The sequence below is a fragment of the Gnatocerus cornutus genome, chromosome 2 (assembly GCF_029298725.1).
Source record: "Gnatocerus cornutus isolate USDA-ARS CGAHR chromosome 2, icGnaCorn1.1, whole genome shotgun sequence".
Taxonomy (NCBI): Eukaryota; Metazoa; Arthropoda; class Insecta; order Coleoptera; family Tenebrionidae; genus Gnatocerus; species Gnatocerus cornutus.
Genome location: NC_142234.1, coordinates 10,553,076 through 10,571,279, shown reverse-complemented (window position 1 = coordinate 10,571,279; position 18,204 = coordinate 10,553,076). Strand labels below are relative to the sequence as shown.

The window sequence follows — 18,204 nt, the reverse complement described above, 5'->3', positions numbered from 1 at the left end:
ACTGTTTTACTTCCGCGGGTGACCTACTGTACCACAAAACATGATCATGTCTGTCGCTGATTTATTTTAAAAGGTTTTTTTTTGTTTTTAACCCAAACAAATGTTGTATTGACTGTTTTTATTTGTGTGTAATAACTAGATAAATGTATAATAAGACTTTCACCGGGTATCTTGCGTGATTCACCGGGTATCATTTTTGAATGGTAAGATCTATTTGGAGTCTGCCGGTAGTTTATTAACTTTATTAGCACGGACTAACAAGTCACGTTTTAGAGAAATATGCTTTTTTTTTGTCTGCGTTAATTAAATAGAATGTAAAGTGGCCATTAAGTTATACCCGGAAAATTAGATATATTTATGTTTCATTTCGGACGTTTAAAGCTTGCATTTCATAGCTTGGAACGTGGTCAATATTAACTAAATACTACAACTACACGTACTGATATAGTCGAACACCCACAAACAACGCAAAGAGAACCATCATAGGTCAAAGTGGAGACATCGTAAATCAATTTACAAAATAATAATCATTATATTAAATGGAGGCTTTTAAAACAGTGTTATTTTATCGTAGGAATCAATTACATAACTTGTTGTTTTAAAGTACATAATATTACTGATAGAGCTCGTCATTTTGATATTGCAATTTTTTTTATTAGAGGTAGGTATATTACATTTTTGAAAATTCGCCAAGTTACGTGTCTAAGAGTGGTGAACATTATATCACCTTATAATTGTTTGCCCCAGTTATAGAACATACTGTTATAATGCGGGTAAACTGTCCAGCGATCTCTTCTTGATCTAGATTGATCACTGTGCGACTTCTACTGAATCGCATATAAAGTAACTACAATTAATTAAATCAAATAAGTTCAATTTGTTTCTAGAGTCTTTAAGGTATACCTATAGGAACAAGTTTATTAAGTATCAAGATTGTTCGTGTCTAAACCAGCAACACTAGATTTCTTCTTAGTTTGAGATGACAATTTCCGTTGTGCCAATACTCTTTTTTTAAATAAATTAATAATGAACTGTCGGAGTGTCTTTGTCATTACCCTACTTTTTCCTATATCATACATCTTACAGCATTTTCTTTTCTTGGAATGAAACAGAATATTCATTTATGGATATGTGTCTCCACATACATGAATTTGATATCTAAATAAATCAGCTTTCTTCAGATGGCATAATGAAATCTTAAATGGCAAATTTTAAAGTTAATAGAGAACTATATATTTGCAAATTGAGAGAAAAAGAAAAACTTCCATAAAGATGTGAACAGAAAGTTAATACATCTATACCAATTATAAATTAATGTTAATATAAGCTTGATTATGTATATTTATTGGTCTTTGATACAGATTTTAAATAAGCCTAAAAGCATTTAAAAGAGAAATTAAGTATAATATTTTTTCTTTAGGTCATTATAGTAAAAATACCTACAGATTCGTGTTTGACATGTTTTCTTCATAATTTTCTACGTACTTACATACTTTAAAATTCTATTGTGTTAAGTTTTTGTTCACTTTCTCGGTTTTGTTTTCTTTTTCCTCGTCTATGCTTAACTAATATTGTTTGTTTACCTTTTTAGCTAAACCACGAGAAGTTCCTGCAATATTTTTTTAATGTGTTTTTAAAAAACATTTCAGGGCCTCACAACCATTGTAAGAAAACTTTTTCCAATTCTTACTAATAAAATGCTCATTATTAACAATACTTTAATCAAGAGGATAAATAAAATGTTTACATCAACACTTCATTTGCAATGCTTTTGACAACGCCAATAAAGAAATAAATAATTAAAATTTGCACTACCACTAAAATTTTTGTTGCTACGGATAACTTGTTTGTAAAATACATGACAATTTACGTAAATTTTGCAATTTGTCTATTTAGAGCTTGAAATTGTGTTTGAAATAATAAATAACCAAGAAGAAAGCATCCCACAAGAGGTACTGAACAAAGCTGCGGTTACAGTTTAATTTATTGCCAGAAAAATCATAATTGGACCACGAAAAAAGTACAATAAATAAAAAGTGTTTGAATGTTTCAGAGCGAAGTGGACAAATAAAACTGTGTGGTATAAGAGTGTACTAGTGTACTAATTTTTCACTTAAAATTTTGCCTAATTTACAAAAATATAGAGCAAAAAATACGAGATTTAGAATATCATCAAATAAATTATTAACCTTAATGTTAACACGATGAGAATTAAATTCAGGTAGTTCTAAAAAAAAGTTTTTTAAAGATGTTGTATGGAGCAGAAACGGAAAAATTCGGTATAATTAAAGAAGCTGTAATTCTAGTGGCTTTAAGGAAATTTATTTTTGATCTGTTTACAAAATGTGTGAAATTAGAAAATTGTAAATCATAATAAACACAATCAATTTTTCACACTTAAATATTTTTAATGACATCTAAAAACTTTTCTTAAACATTGTATTTCTGTAGTTTAAAGATTACGTACTTAAATAAAAATTATTATTATTTCGTTGCTATTTTTGAATTGCTTATGAACTTTGCTTAAAAACAAACATAATAGAACAAAAAAAAATTAAGTAAATAGGTACTATTTTTAAAATTAACCACTTATGATTTGATTATTTCCATTGTTTTGTATCAGCTGTTAATTTTTTTGTATTTATTAACTTACAACAAATTATTCAGATTCTTAAAAACAGAAACCTGTTTTGATTCAAACTTTTTTTACCGCAAACATTAGGCAACTTACTTTACAGCAGTGTTTACCAGGTAGCGATAAACATCTTAATCCTTAAAAAAACGTAACAAACAATTGAAGAATTTTATTCATTCTCCTATGTAGTGGTTGAAAAAAGACTAAACGATTAATCAGAATAACAATCTTACCAACGATTGCTAGATGAAAATGAAGGAATGTCTCCTTTAGATTCCAAAAGTTGAATTTGAGATCTCTCATTATTATTTATTTCAGTTTAATCAATTATATTCTGATCAAAAAAACTCACCGAGACCTTTTCAAGAATTTTTTGAGTTTGAATTAAACATAGATGTATCAAAATTGTTGTATTTTCTATACTAATGTTGCATACGCTCGCGTTTCAACTTTCTTGTTCAAGTATTAGCACAAGGTGAGTCTCTAAAGCCTCATTTCCACGGTCCGTTCTAGAGAGAACAGAATTTGATTTACGATGGAATTTGAGTTATTGCACCATATTTTGCGGTCAGAAAATTTGCAAATCCTATTGCACCCTTGGTTTAGAATCCTCTGTTCCGATTCGGGCGGACAAGCTGGTTGAAACGCCGAACCACCACACGGACTTGCTACATTTGATCGTAACCAAACAGTTTTAATTACTCCAATTCTTTTAATTTGAACACTAATTTTTTATCATAATGTTAATAACGTAAATAACACATATAAATGTGGATTAATTTTAATAAATATGCTGATAAATGTAGATAGATGAACATACTTATTTCCTGCATTGAAATGTACAGAATCATTGTATGAAAACAGGCGCGAATGAATGCAGGTAGGTACGTTTCTTATCTCTGTGAGTGGATTTATCCTTTTGAAATAACCGACAGGTCTGTATTTTTGTGGATTTGGTCAGTTATTACCTGAGGATTTGCATTTTTAATTTTGTTCTATGAATTAAATTTTCTGAATATTAGTGAAAGTTAACATACCATCCATATCCACGAACTAAGTAACTTGAAATATAAATAAAATAAAATAAATTTATTAACATTCTGTACTGGTTCAAATGCACGAACCATCTTGTTTGTTCGACGGACATTTCAACGCAGAACCAAGACAGAACGCACCGGACAGTTCAACACAGAACGCACAGAATAATTGAAATTAGCCGCTCCTTTGGAGAAAACTTTCAATAAACAATGCATTTCAGAATTTTTGTATAATTAATCTCGTTAAATAGGAATAAAAAAATGTTACTGTATTTCAATTGATTATTCCTGACATTATTTTACTGGTGGAGAAGTTATTTTAACATCAAGCTAAATATTGCAATGAAATATACAAAATTATTGTATGAAAACAGGCGTGAATGGATACAGGTATGTAGGTTTTTTATCTCTGTGAGTGGATTTACCCTTTTGAAAAAACCGACAGGTAGTATTTTTGTGGATTTGGTCCGACTTATTACCTGAAGATTTGAATTTTTAATTTCGTTCTATAAATTGAATCTCTAACTTACGACGGTTTATATGAGAATTTACCTACAATACAAAGTTTACTGGTTTAATTGAACAAACTATCTTGTCTGTTCGACATCGGTTCGGCGGACATTTCAACACAGAACAAAACACAGAACGCACACTAATAAAATTGGTCGCATAGAATGAACCTAACTTATGAAATTATTTTGTACGTTCGAAAAAGAGGGATTTTTGTATGCTTGGTCTGCGTTCTATGAATTGAATCTTTTGGATTTTGGTCAGAGATATTACCTGAAGATTTAAATTTTTAATTTTGTTCTAAGAATTAAATTTTCTGAATATTAGTTAAAATTACCATAGCTGACATATCCACGTAATAAGTAACTTGAACTATGAATAAAATGAAACAAATTTAAGAACATTCTGTACTAGTTCAACTGAACGAACGAACCATCTTGTCTGTTCCACATCGGTTCGGCGGACATTTCAACACAGAACCAAGACAGAACGCACCGGACAGTTCGACAGAGAACCGAGACGAAACGCAGAGAACCTAATTAATTTTTTTTAATTGCACTTCATGATTGCTGACAATTGATTGGTAAAAATGAAAGTTATTTAACATCAAATAGTAGCTGCAGTTTTCAGATTATTATTTATGAAATGGCCAAAAAAAAGTTCAAGTCATAAAATTTAAGGTCATTCTCAAATATCGAACGTGGCTTATTTGATACGTAGCTATTTATTTCTCCTAAAAATTATAACACGTCGGACGAACAAGTTGGTTCTGTCCGTTCTGCCTTGGTTTTGTGTTGAAATGTCCGTCGAACCGATGTCGAACAGACAAGATAATTCGTTGAGTTGAACCAGTACAGAATTTATTTAACTTCATTGATCCTTCAAGTTTCTTATTTCGCAGATACGTTGTGTAAGTAAATTCTCCTAAAATCTATTTAGCAGATTTAATTTACAGGATCATATAAAAAATTTAACTCTCCAGGTAATAAACCTAACTAAATCCATAAGAATACAGAGACCTGCCAATTACTTCAAAAGGGTTAATCCACTTACATAGATAAGAAACCTACCTGTATTTATCCACCTTTTTTCATGCAATGATTTTGTAAATTACAATGCAGGAAATAAATATCTGCATTTATCGCCATCTTTATTAAAATTAATCCACATTTATATGTGTTATTTACCTTATATTAACATATGATAAAAAATTAGTGTTCAAATTAAAAGAATTGGAGTAATTAAAACTGTTTAGTTATCATCAAATGTAGCAGTCCGTGTGGTGGTTCGGCGTTTCAACCAGCTTGTCCGCCCGAATCGGAACAGAGGATTGTAAACCAAGGGTGCAATAGGATTTGCAAATTTTCTGACCGCAAAATATGGTGCAATAACTCAAATTCCATCGTAAATCAAATTCTGTTCTCTCTAGAACGGACCGTGGAAATGAGGCTTAATAACGAGACTCTAATGACTTTAAAACGCAACGCAACACAAAATACATCTTCCACTTGTTATTAGATACGAAAATATTTCTTATTTTATAGTTAATTTGTTTTCTTTCATTTTCTTTGTTGTTATTGTTGTCTTTGTTGAATAGCTTTAACAAATAAATACTCTTTGATAATTGCTGTAGTTTATTACAATAAAATGTGCATTTATGATGGATGTTTTGAAATTGCTGGAATCTGTCAAAGTTAGTGATATTTCATTGAAGACATCTTAAATTTTAATCCACCGGCCAAAGTTGTTCAAATAGACGATACTTTCTTGGTCCCAAAATAATCGGTATATTTTATATAGATAAATTAAGCAATCAATAGCTATGAATCAAATTTTTATTTTCTATTCGTAAAAAATATTGAACTTGCATGTTCTTCAAAAGTAATACGGCTTTGCCACAAAAGTGGCACAGATGTAAAAAATGTTAGAAATCAAGGAAATGTGACAGTGTCGTGATTAACCCGCTATGATTAAATAATGGAAAAAAAATAACTAAATAATGACGTCTTGGTCAAAGTGCAGTTAAACAAAATGTATCGATTATTTTCGGACAGAGAAAGTATTAAATAAATTACTATTAATTGGTTTTATTGCTATGTAGATCATAATAAATATTTCTATAGAAAATACTAGAGAAAACATATAAATATTTATTTTTAACAAAATAATAACGTCCAAGGCTTTGTCACAGTATAAATTTATTCTTAAACAACCGTACGTAGTTACAATATTTACAAAACGTATTGAATACGCATAAGAATTAAGCACTCAAAAATTAAAAGTCTACTGCTTAAACAATTTTTGGCAAAGTACCAGAAATATTACTAAAGCATTACATTCTGTAAGAACTACATTACATAAGTACTACAAATCTGAAATTGGCACCTAATTGAAAAATTCTACTCGTCGGATATTTAAAATTATGTACATAATTTTGGTTCTTACGAAACAAGTTACAATCTAAATTTACTTTTTTTTCAGGTACATCAAAGGAAAACCCGAAAATACATTTTTAACTTATTTTAGTGTCAAAACTATGAGCAAAAACTAATAACAATAAATAACGTGTTTAGCTTCAATGAACATGGTCGTGATGGTGCCCAACTTCGTCGTGCTCATGATGCCCATGATGATGGTCAGAATGTCCGTCACCGTGACTATGTTCATGACCAGCTGGAAAAGGAAATTGATTAGAAATTTCAAGTTGAAAAAGTAAAGTAGCTTCTAATCACACGTACGTTTGTTTGTCTGAGAGAGTTTTGCAACCTTTTATTTTCCAAACATGTCAAATGTCTGTGGACTGATATTGGGTAATCTCGGCGCCTCCACCATTTTGCTCGTTTCGAGATAATTTCGTCATGTGAACATTTGCACAGCGGTATTGTTCTTAATTTCCACGTTTACTTCATTCAATAATAGAAATTGTGATGTCACTTCTTCCCTCAAGGACATGAGGGTGTATACGGGTTAACTACATCCGTGTTGGATAATTTGATAAAATTATAGTTATGGTCTACGATAACGACACTTATTGTGCTTAATTAACGTTGATTATACACGAGTTGTTTAATTTTGTTTAAATTGTGGAATTTTGTCACCGCTTTCGTTTTTAAAATTGAAGTTTCTTCACCACAATGTTAGAAATTATTGGAAAGCAATAAATACTCAGTCGCCTATTTTTATAACATGTTTTTGCTTTCATTTAAAATATGTATATCAAGTTGATTGAAAAGTAAACAACAATGGTTCTATTTTTATAAATTGATTGCCGTTTAAAATAAATATTGACGAGTTTTATATTTATTAATTACATTTGTTATGGAACTGGTTTTGATCAAATCCTTCAACAATTTTCGTCTTTCTGATTCGAAAAAAAAAATGGGAGGAATAGATAAACCTAATTAAAAGTAGAGCTCCTACAAAAATGGCATGAATAAAAACCTAATGATTTTTTTACGGTCTTATTTTCTATATTTTTTTTGTATCTGAAAAATCATGATATTTTTGGTTTTACGAGTTGTTTACACTTTGTACAAAGTAAACAAAGTTATAAAATAGAATTAAGTCCTAAGAAAAAAGCTTTTGCGCGAGAAGTCAACTTGCGACTATAAATTTTTTAAAAAGAAACAACGGAAATGCCTTGGGACTTAACTTTCTCGCCCTGCATATGGGCCATAACTTACTCTCTCTTTTCATTAAGATGGACATTGGACCTTTAACTTGTACGAAATTTAAAATGACGTGAGAGAAAATATTTTCTTTTGTAATTTTTATTTTATTTTCCGTTGTTAATCTTTATGGAAATGTCTTTATGTAATAGAACCTATTACGTTACCAAAATAAGCCTCTAATCTAATAAACTTCGTTTACATTCTACTTCATACCAATAACGTTAATTGCTGAAAAATTAATGATTTTACGGTATTATAAATTATAATTAAATAGTTGACGAATTAAAGTTTAACAACCTTTTGCAGAAAAGAGAATGTAAACTATTTTTAATGCAAATTCGCGATCAAGAGTAACGACCTCCAAATCTTGTTTGAATGACAAAAAACTTCCAAACTTTCAAATTAAAATGTTTATTTTTATCTCTTGTAGAAAATCATGCAAATATTTATTTTAGTAAAAATTTAATGGGCTTGATCAGTCAAGAACGTGTTCAATTAATCAAAAGAGTAGGTTTAGGGGACAGTGCAATTACGGTAATTTGTTGACCTCATGACTTCTAAAGCGCCTAATGCACGCATAACTGAATACATAAACAGGCAGATATCTTGTCTTGTCTGTACAAATAGCGGAAATAAATAAATGGTTGATTTGTTGCTAGTTTTTTTAGCAAACTGAAGTCATTTTATCGGTATCTGGATCAGTAAAAAAAGTGTCAGACCGTTAATACTTTTTTGAAGCTTTCAAATGCAGTTTTTGATTTTTTGGGTCAGTATGGCGAAACTATCATCTAACATCAGGAAATATTTCTGAAATGGCTTCGAATGGGTGAAACCGTTCCGTTAATTTTCAACGCACCGTGAATGAACCCTTGCTTTGTCAAACAATAAATCCAAATTAATTATTATTCTTTCCACATAACACGTCAGCCGTGAATTACAGCCGGACAAAAAGTGACTGACCCGATGAGTGACCTTCACACCACAACTTTTGCTTTTACACATTAAGAGCACGTCGTGGTTCCGGCATACCCTACTTTCTACAAGAACTATCTTAAGTCAAGTTCCATAGTTAAACATGACACAAGTAGAAGCTTCTACTTCTTAATTTGAATTTGAAAGAAATAAAGTCGGCACCTTTCTAAATTCGTTTCATTTATTTTAACAATCAAGGTGATCAATATTTACAGATAATTGAAGGTAAACGCACAATTACAACACTTAACACAATTTCTTCCTTTCGAATCAGATAAGCACGCCAACCATTAAAACGAGGACAGTTTCAAATAACATTTTGCTCCGGCTAAAATGGTTGAATTTCACAAAGATTTTGCAACACGCTTCGCAAATAATAGCTAATGTTAGCATTTGATGCAATGAGTTGTTCAATAGGATTTATGGGGATTTGAGTGAGGCTGGCGAAATGCACCCGGTTTCTTTTGCGCTGTTATGTCAGGAATTAATTTTCACTCAAGCGAGAAGATTTTAATTTCTTTCTCGACGCAATTAACACAGTGTAAAACCTTTAGGATGTCTCTAATTGCTATTTTTGTTATGACATCATGACAGTAAAACTAAATTAAATGTTCGTGCACCAACCATCAAATTTAAACAACATTGTCGTAATTGCTTGAAAAAGTTGTTTTTTACAATCCTATTGTTTACAACAAAAACTAAATTATTGAGTTTATGGTTTTTCCAAAGTTAAGCAAGATCTTTAATTTCCTGCAAATCAGATTGATCAAGGAAGTAATGTTTCTTTGAAACTGAAACCAGGTTGTGAACATTTATCAGCTTTCCATACTCAAATCGACTAAATCATAGATTATTATGTAATCGACGGAAGTTTGATGGGAATTTTTATAACGCACTTGCGTTGAGGAAGAATCGATGGTGTAAGTGACTTCACCTTTTAATGATTTAAATAAACGCCTAAAGGTATGAAATTTCGCTTATGTAATTTTTAAGGTACAAATGGTAGGGGCGCCGGTTACAATAGTCATTTTTACGACTGCTATTCACTAATAGGAACAGGATATTCTTAATTTCATAATTGTCTAGCGAAACGAAGCGTGCTGAAATTGTAAAACTTATTCTTATCAGTAGTAAAATCGAAGTTCAACGTCTCGCTTACATCAATGAAATCGAGTTTTTAATTGAGTAATCAAAATGAAAGTTGAAAGAAACGATTAATTAATGAACTAAGCGACTAATGATTATTATCATTATGTTGGCAGAACTGAAGAGACATTGTAAACTGGCATTGACCTTGCAACTTTCTTTTACCTTGTTAGTGTTACAATTTTGTATTGTTTATAAGTGAAAACAACAATAAAAACTTAATCAGTGTGTCAATACTGCTAAAATTGCCCACACACTAATGCCAGTTTCTATTTGTTGTGGTGAGTCAGCGGATCATCACTTTTTTTCAAACATGTGAATATTTCAAAGTTTCTTCTACTTTCACTGTATTGTTACATTTAGATAAGCAAAACCGCCAAAAATAGGATGTTACCTTGTATGTTCCAAGGTATCACCTGAAAAATTTACATTTCCTGATGTGTATAGTTACAGTTTATTAATTGTTTGCCAATATGGAAAAAAGTCGCGCTAAATGTGCATGGTAATGTTATTCATTCATATTTATATAGTGTAAATATGTGGTTGTAACCTTTCCTATGTATGTACTTTTTGTATGTGCGCATACTTTTAAGAGAAATAAAGAAATGAAAAGATCTAATCTTAGTGAAACGTTCCATTTTTTTACACTTTTTGTGATAAACACTGTTTATAACCTTTTGTTTGTTTGTGGAAACAGGAAACACGTGCATAACGAATTATACATAAAAATTAAATATTTATCTATGTATCTCATTACGACTGTTTTTACCGAAACAGCAATTACGGAATCTAGATAAGTTATAGTTTTATAAGTGGATTCTTCTAATCAGTGCAGACAGTAAAAAATAATATTTCCACATATTTGCTTAATTTAAATCAGTATTTATATTTCCGGATTGTCTGGATTTACAAATAAAGATAACGACTTTGTAATCTGACTGGTCTTTTATTGCACAAGACGGTATTTATTTAATTGCAGTGAAAAATTTTAGACTCAGTTTGTGAAAATGTGTAAAAAACGTATAGTACAAAAGTCAAGTTACAAATTTGCAATTTATGATAAAACTGTCATAAACTGTCATTATTTTATTCCTGTTTATAAGTTATTAACCTGTTATCAGAAGCTATTTTTACAGACATCTTAATTAATCGTCGTATATGTATATTTAGCTACCTAATAAAAACAACTATAATTGAATTTTCTTCGGCGTAATAGAATAAAAGTCATGGTTTCCTTCACTACAATTATAGTGTGATTGCTTAATAAATACTTATCTTAAATTTTAACGAACCACACTTCACTTATTTTCAATTTTTTCCATTTGAGGTTACTCTTTAAGAACCAATTGGTGCCAATCAATGCTAATTAGCATTACTAAAACAACGGTAACTGAACTAGATCAATTACTGGTCATTTAAGTAGGTAAAATTTAGTAGTACCGTCGTTCACTGTTCCCGTTTCCTAATTCATATTGCACGACTGAAAATTATAGAATAATTAAACTCTCATTTTAATTATCTAACGACTGTGTTGTAGTCATCCAATTAAATCAAAAATCGGCCAGTGAAAAATATTATTTAAACATTACAAAATAATTTGAAACTTATGTAAGTAATAAATTTTCATTACGCACTGTTTTGTTTTCTACAACTCATTGGTTAAGCTAATTAGCCAATTTATCGAGATTAAATGCTATAGAGAAATGAAAACTGTTTCTTTAGTGCAATAATTGCACCATCTCTCAAATCGCACCTGCCATAGAAACATAGAAAGTCGCAGACGCATTTATGGACTTCTCCAAACAAGCGTCAAATAATTCTCAACATGCAGAAACTTTCCACATTTTGTTGTAAGATAGTTAAAGTACGTGAGTGAGATTAATTGGACTTACTCAAGATTTGTAAGCCGAACATGACGGCAAATCCTAATAAAATTGCAAATAACTGCCAGATTCCACTGTGATTATTGCCGCGTTCTCTTGCGAGAACTTCGAAGAAGACAACGTACAGCAGAGTTCCAGCAGCCATTCCTTGTAGAACGACAGAAGTAATGTCTTCATGACTGTTTTCTTTTTCGCTCAAGATGATTCCGATGCCTATTCCTGAAAAGAAAATTTGTAGGTGTGTTGGTGGAAGGAATTAGATTACCTAATGGTGTGACAACGGCGAAGGTTCCAATGTAGAGAATGGTCAAGAGCAGCTTCGTTTTCGAGGTCACCAGTTCTATGCCCACACAAAAACCAATAACAAACTTGTGTGTGGCTATAGCCGCGAACAAATACCAAACTTTCTGGACGCTGTCTTCAAGCCCCACCGCAAGCCCTTCAAAAACAGCGTGGAAACTAAGCGCCAAAACCGCCAACAAACCGCTGAAGGAGTTCTTCAAGGCTCCATCGATATTATGCGAATGCGAACTTTTATCGAAATTTATCGTAGATTGTGAGTTTAAAAGTTCCTTGTTTGAATTACTAATATAGCTGATGTTCCCATCGTCGAACTTATTTAAAGTAACTCGAGGAATGGTGAGGTTCCGCTTTTTGTTGCTGCATCTGACGGAAAGCGAGCGATGCAAAACGTCGTTGTCTAGTTTCTTATGAAGAAAGAGATGAACCACTTCTTCGATGAGATACACGAAGAAGAAACCGAGGCAAAAAACTAGTTCCGACATGGAGATTCCGTTGCCTATACTGGGGATTTTGTTCTGGGATTCCAAATACATAAAACTTTCGCGCACTTCAGGTTGCAAATGGAGAAAAGTCGTAAATAATAACACTCCACCACCGAAACACAAAAACAACGAGATCAACAAATTTTTATCACCGTCGGCCGCTTTGATATTAATTAGTTTAGTAAGTTTGATTGGAAGAAGTCCTATTAAAAAAGACGCGAGTCCTAAAACAGCCATGGCTACCACTTTGGCGAAAATCAGGTCGTTGGTCCTTGCGGCCTCGGTCACGTTTGTCACAGCTTCCATGTTGAGTTGTTTTCTTCGTTTTCTACCTTGTCATATTAGTGTTTTCTTCTTCCTAAATTAAAAAAAATATATTAGTGGTTATCACTGAGACACTCAGTGAAAATTGGATCACGTAGCTTAGCTATATTAAATTTTACAGCGAGTTGCTTTTGACGAAATTTTCTGTAAACGTGACGTATTAGCGTGCAGTTTTAGTAACTTTATTGACCTCTTTTTGTGTACGTGAGATCATTAATTATATCAATGCGTTTTTCAACCCTTGACTTTCACTTTGAAAAATATGGTTTTAGAATGCAAATAAGTGCAAGGCGATTGATGCGTTTGAATGGTGATCACAGTAGCCAGTAGGCACGCACATTAGATGTGCATTTAGAAAACGTGAGGTCGAATTTAATTTGAGAATAAATGCATTACAAAGTTGGCAAAACATTTAAACTTTAATTTTAAGATTTGAATCATTTGAATCAGATGAAATTTAATACTGTAGAAGAAATAATTTTGAAAAAAAAAGTAAAAACTGTACAACCAAAATACCCAAAAGCGGACTTTCTTCTCTAGAATGGGAATAAACTTCTTGTTGAAACATTACATTGCAGTTTTATTTACAGTTAACATAGATTGATTATCCTTTTTTTTTCTACTTATATTTTAATATCTTGCTTTTACCTACTTACAATTATTATTAAAATAATTATTGTAATCACCTATCAACAGTTGTTTATAAATTACAATAATATTTATTTTACCCAATTGAATATGGAAAATGTAGTACATACAATGTTTATTTTACTACATACTACAAATTTATAAGCATTATACCTATTAGTTTCAACAGAATTTTTACTTTATCGATGTTATTAGGAAAATTAAATTTTCAAATTTACTGTTGCGGACCAAATTTATAAAGTTTTTCATAGATTCAAAAATTTCTTTAAAATAAAAAAAAAACTTTCCTTTGTTTAAATTACTCTAAAAATGAAAAAATTTATAAAACAAGAAACTAGTTTTGAAATGTACAGAAATCTTCTTAATACGTAGAAACCGAGTAAAGCTATCCAAAGTAAAGCGTAAAATGTCGTGAAACCCTATTTTTTTGTTTATTCTAATAAGGCTAAAAAGAAAATCAAAAGCAACAATTTTGTTAATGTTACTTTAAGCTGCATCAATGAATTGTTATCATTACAAAATTACAATTATTATTTATAACCTGCTTGCACTACTTAAATGAACAGTACCAGAACAGCCACTAAATTAATTATTCCAATTACAGCATTAAAAGCTGGCTTAAAAGGAACACACATATAACTCTCACACAATTATTATGCATTTTGAAAGGTTTTTAAGACGATTACACTTACAAAAGTATTTTGCAAGTAAATGTAATTTCTAAAATGAAAGTAGTAAAATTTTTAACTTTATGTTTTCGATAACAAAAAGTTGCAATAAAGAGTCTTGACAAATTCGTGGTTTTACCTTTAAATATATTCTATATTGTGTGTTGAAATTATTTCCTTCAAATTTTTTTATTGGCAATATTTTGCACTTTCACATAATATTGCATATTACGAAATGTCGATATGTTTCCAAAGAATATTTTCTTCTCATTATACCTATTGTTTTTTTCAAAGAACTAAAAATTTATGTCTAATGAATAATAATAGATCATAAATTTTAACATAAACTTTAAAGTTACATTTGCAGTTTTCTTCAAAAGTGGAAGTATTTAATGTTTTCTTGTTGAAATACTCAGTCACGATTTTACCGTCTTCTACACCCAAGAATTACGAAGTAAATTGCAGAAGACATTTAACCTTAAAAGTGAAAGGACATATTATGTCCCAAGTTGGATTTTCTGTTAAAAATTACAGATGAAGTAATCACATGTAATTAACAAATGACTCTTCGTTACTAAATAAACTTAGCACTTGCAAACGACTCCCGTTACTTATGGTAATACGGAACATATCTTTAGACATGTCGTCTGTTGTAATACGGGCACCTAGCGATATGTGCACATAAAATTCGATTAAAAATTAATCTAAAACTGTCTAAAGTTTGTATTGTTAAAAACAAGGTAACTTGTAAATAATCTACTTAAATTGACCTTAGCACTATCAGCAAATTTTTGTTGTCTATTTAAGTTTAAAAATATAACATAAAAATTGCTCAAGCAACGTATATTCATGTTCAATTATAATAATTACACTCGCCTCCAAGATCCTTGAAGACGGGTTTAACCGCATCGGTTCTAAATTTCTTCACTCGCATGCAATTTCCTTTTGGGATTTACAATCGCATTCAACCTATTGGCTACGGCAGCAGGAATTCCCGAAGATTTCCAGAATACAAAAATGCATCAATTGCAAACTTGAAGGTCAGTGTTTTAGAAACCTAGTCTAAAGACTTTCTAATTTAAATACCGCGCCCATATCAGGAAATGATTTTACATTAAGTCGAGTTTTTCTCGGCTTGAACTTGATTTTTCAATCGAATTTACCACGACTGATCAATGTTGCGGTGGATTACTGCACTCAATTTACAGCTGGAAAGGTGTGACTGGTGATTTAAGGTCGTTTTTAAGAAGTAAGAGTTTGGCGGAAGGTTTTAATAATGCAGCCACATTAAAAATTTAGATGAGTTTACGATGCTCTACAAACTATTCTCTTAAGAACGAAACTTGTTGTTTTATGGTCGAGTATTTTAAAAATTCACAGGTTACATGAGGTGATTAAAAAGATTCTTTCTTGTCAGTATAAAAGTTCAGAACAATAACAGCAACAACCATAATTTCCTCTATTCAATTTAAGCTGAATATTACATCCAGTTTAAATTAATTCAAGTAACGTGCAATTTTTACACGTGGATTTAAGATACAATGATTAAAATAAAATGAAACTAGTTTAATTTTCAATTAAATTAAATGAGGTACATAATTTATAAATTTACAAATACCTGTGTAATTTTTGTTCACTACACAATCCACTAATTAAAAACGAAACAGTTCTTCCTCACATGTTTCAGAGGAGTGAACGCGGCAACGCTAACCTCATGACGAGCCGTTGAAGACTGAAGAGAAAAGGACACCGGCATTTTACCCACACTGGGATACATTATTGTACTAAGTACATAACAGTGATTCAAAAAATGTTTTGCATACTATTCACCTTTAGCGAGTACTCTTGACTGGTTTAACATACGAAAATAAAAAAATTAAACTTCACCTAAAAAAATCTTATTGATTTGCTATGGCACAAATTTAAGATTGTATTAACTGTAGATAGTGTTTAAACGACCCACATTTTGTTAACTGTTTATGCTAACATCACATTGTCATCTAGTAATTGAGTCTTCGTTCAAATGTGCTAAGTGCTAAATTAAATGAGTCAAAGGCTAGAAATTTTAAGAACCTCTGGCTTCAGAAACCTTCTATGTTTAGTTGGGTGCTTGCTTCTTTGGAGTGTTGGAGAATTCAGTGCGTTGGAAGAAAAATAAAATAATATGGAGAATAATAATCGGGACGTAATTAGCAGAGTTCAATCCGGTTTTATATTTACGGTGTGACATTTTATTACGCTCCGAGCAGAATCTTTATTCGACTAGTCACAAGCTCTGCATGATAACAGAACTCTTCTTTATAATGACCAAAATTTTTAATTAGACCTGTTTATTTTTGCAAACTTGGTTTCAGAAGACGTATTCTGAATTTTTAATTGTCATTTTTATTCGTGCGATCATGTAATTAATTATTATAAACAGAAATGTGCACATTTCGTATTGTAATATGTAGTTGCATGTAATTGCTACTAATATTTAATTTAAAATTTTAAATATTTTTGGTTAGTTTATTCCTCGCAATTTTATTTGTAACGAAAGAAAATGCACAAAATCTATTTACACAATCTGTTAACATGAAAAATTAACACGAAGATTTTCATGACGTATGCTGTACAAGTTTTTTTTTAATTTGATAAAATTTGAAATTTGCCGGTAGGTGCAGAAGAAAAAAAAAGAACGAAAATATAAAATACTGTAATAAAGCAAAAAGTTACAGTGTGTGTCTCAAAATCTTGAAGTCTCTTGCAGAACTTTTCTAAATATCCTGCTATGCGGTATTCGTCTATTGGGAAACTTTTTATGATATCCTCGAACCGCTTTCTGCTAAACAATTTTTGTTCACTTCACTATAAACTAACAGCGTGTCGGCAAACTTTGAAATATGTAATTTACCATTTTAAAGGATATTCGCATGTATTCGCGAACTGCACTGATTTTACTGTCAAATTTTAGAAAAACTGCCAATTCAAAATAATTTGATTTATTTTATTTTCGACCCGTGCGCTACTGCTCGCTCATTAGTAAACTTACGGGCGTTCTAGTTCTTAAACAAAAGACAATAGGGCAAAAGTTACTGCACATTTTTGTTCCATAAAGTACCCAGATTTACCACTTCACGAATTGTTGTCTATTTACGAAACACCTAGTACAATTAACTTTTATAATAATTATGATAAAATAAAATAAAATTTTGTTTTAATTAACGAAACGGATTCAAGTAGGTAGCCATAAAAATATAAGAAGTTTTTCATTGTTCTACGTATGATTAATATGAAATTACCACTCCACATTTTTAGTCGTGTAATATTCAAAACCACAAAGCGGACATGAGAAATAATTGGATCCATTTGAAGATTATGATGCTAAGAGGATCAACAACTTGACTGATTGGTGGGGAATCCCCAACCTCAGGGACCATAAAATTTTTGTGAGCTGGAAGATTTTATAACGTTATCTAATGTGCGAAATCGAAACTACTTTTGATGCCAATTATCCAAAAATTTCTGGGTCAACTTTACATTAAATATGTTCGACTTTATCTTCCTGTCTTTTATTTTTGTACCTCACTTTTATTTGAAAATAGACAACTCTCATACCAATAATTAATAATAATCTTAACATAATTGATTGAATGAGCGAAGGAATTTGTCATAGAATTGTGCATTAAATTGGTGAAGTCATGGTTGATACAAAAGTACTCAGGCTACGTTAGAAGTGGAATCGTAAGAATAAAAATCAGACATGAAATAAAATGGCGCAATGCAATGACAATTTTCCTGCTCACTCGTTATTCTATTTACTGTTAAAACTGCATTGTGAATGGATCAGTACAATTATACATGTATATTCGTGAAGGCCATAGTTTCCTAACACTAATTCTGTTTAGCCATCCATTACTAGGGAAAACAGTAGGAAATGCGGGCA

General features: G+C 31.0%; 1 protein-coding gene across 1 annotated transcript; it reads right to left on the bottom strand.

Annotated features, from left to right (window-relative positions):
- Positions 1-6,318: 6,318 nt before the first annotated feature.
- On the bottom strand, positions 6,319-16,049 carry LOC148178898 (zinc transporter ZIP1-like). Its single transcript, XM_088029251.1, has 4 exons — positions 15,898-16,049; positions 12,120-12,997; positions 11,864-12,073; positions 6,319-6,855 (listed from the first exon to the last, which is right to left on the bottom strand). The coding sequence occupies exons 2-4, from the start codon at positions 12,943-12,945 to the stop codon at positions 6,758-6,760; spliced, it is 1,134 nt and encodes a 377-aa protein (XP_087885377.1). The 5' UTR covers positions 12,946-12,997; positions 15,898-16,049; the 3' UTR covers positions 6,319-6,757.
- Positions 16,050-18,204: the final 2,155 nt, after the last annotated feature.

What these genes read in the sequence shown, in the direction of transcription:
- LOC148178898 (XM_088029251.1), bottom strand. Translation starts at nt 12,945, where the DNA reads ATGGAAGCTGTGACAAACGTGACCGAGGCCGCAAGGACCAACGACCTG. An exon ending in CGCCGTTGTCACACCATTAG is followed by an intron (nt 12,074 to 12,119) that starts GTAATCTAATTC and finishes TTTTCTTTTCAG; the next exon opens with GAATAGGCATCGGAATCATC. An exon ending in GTTCGGCTTACAAATCTTGA is followed by an intron (nt 6,856 to 11,863) that starts GTAAGTCCAATT and finishes TTCCTTTTCCAG; the next exon opens with CTGGTCATGAACATAGTCAC.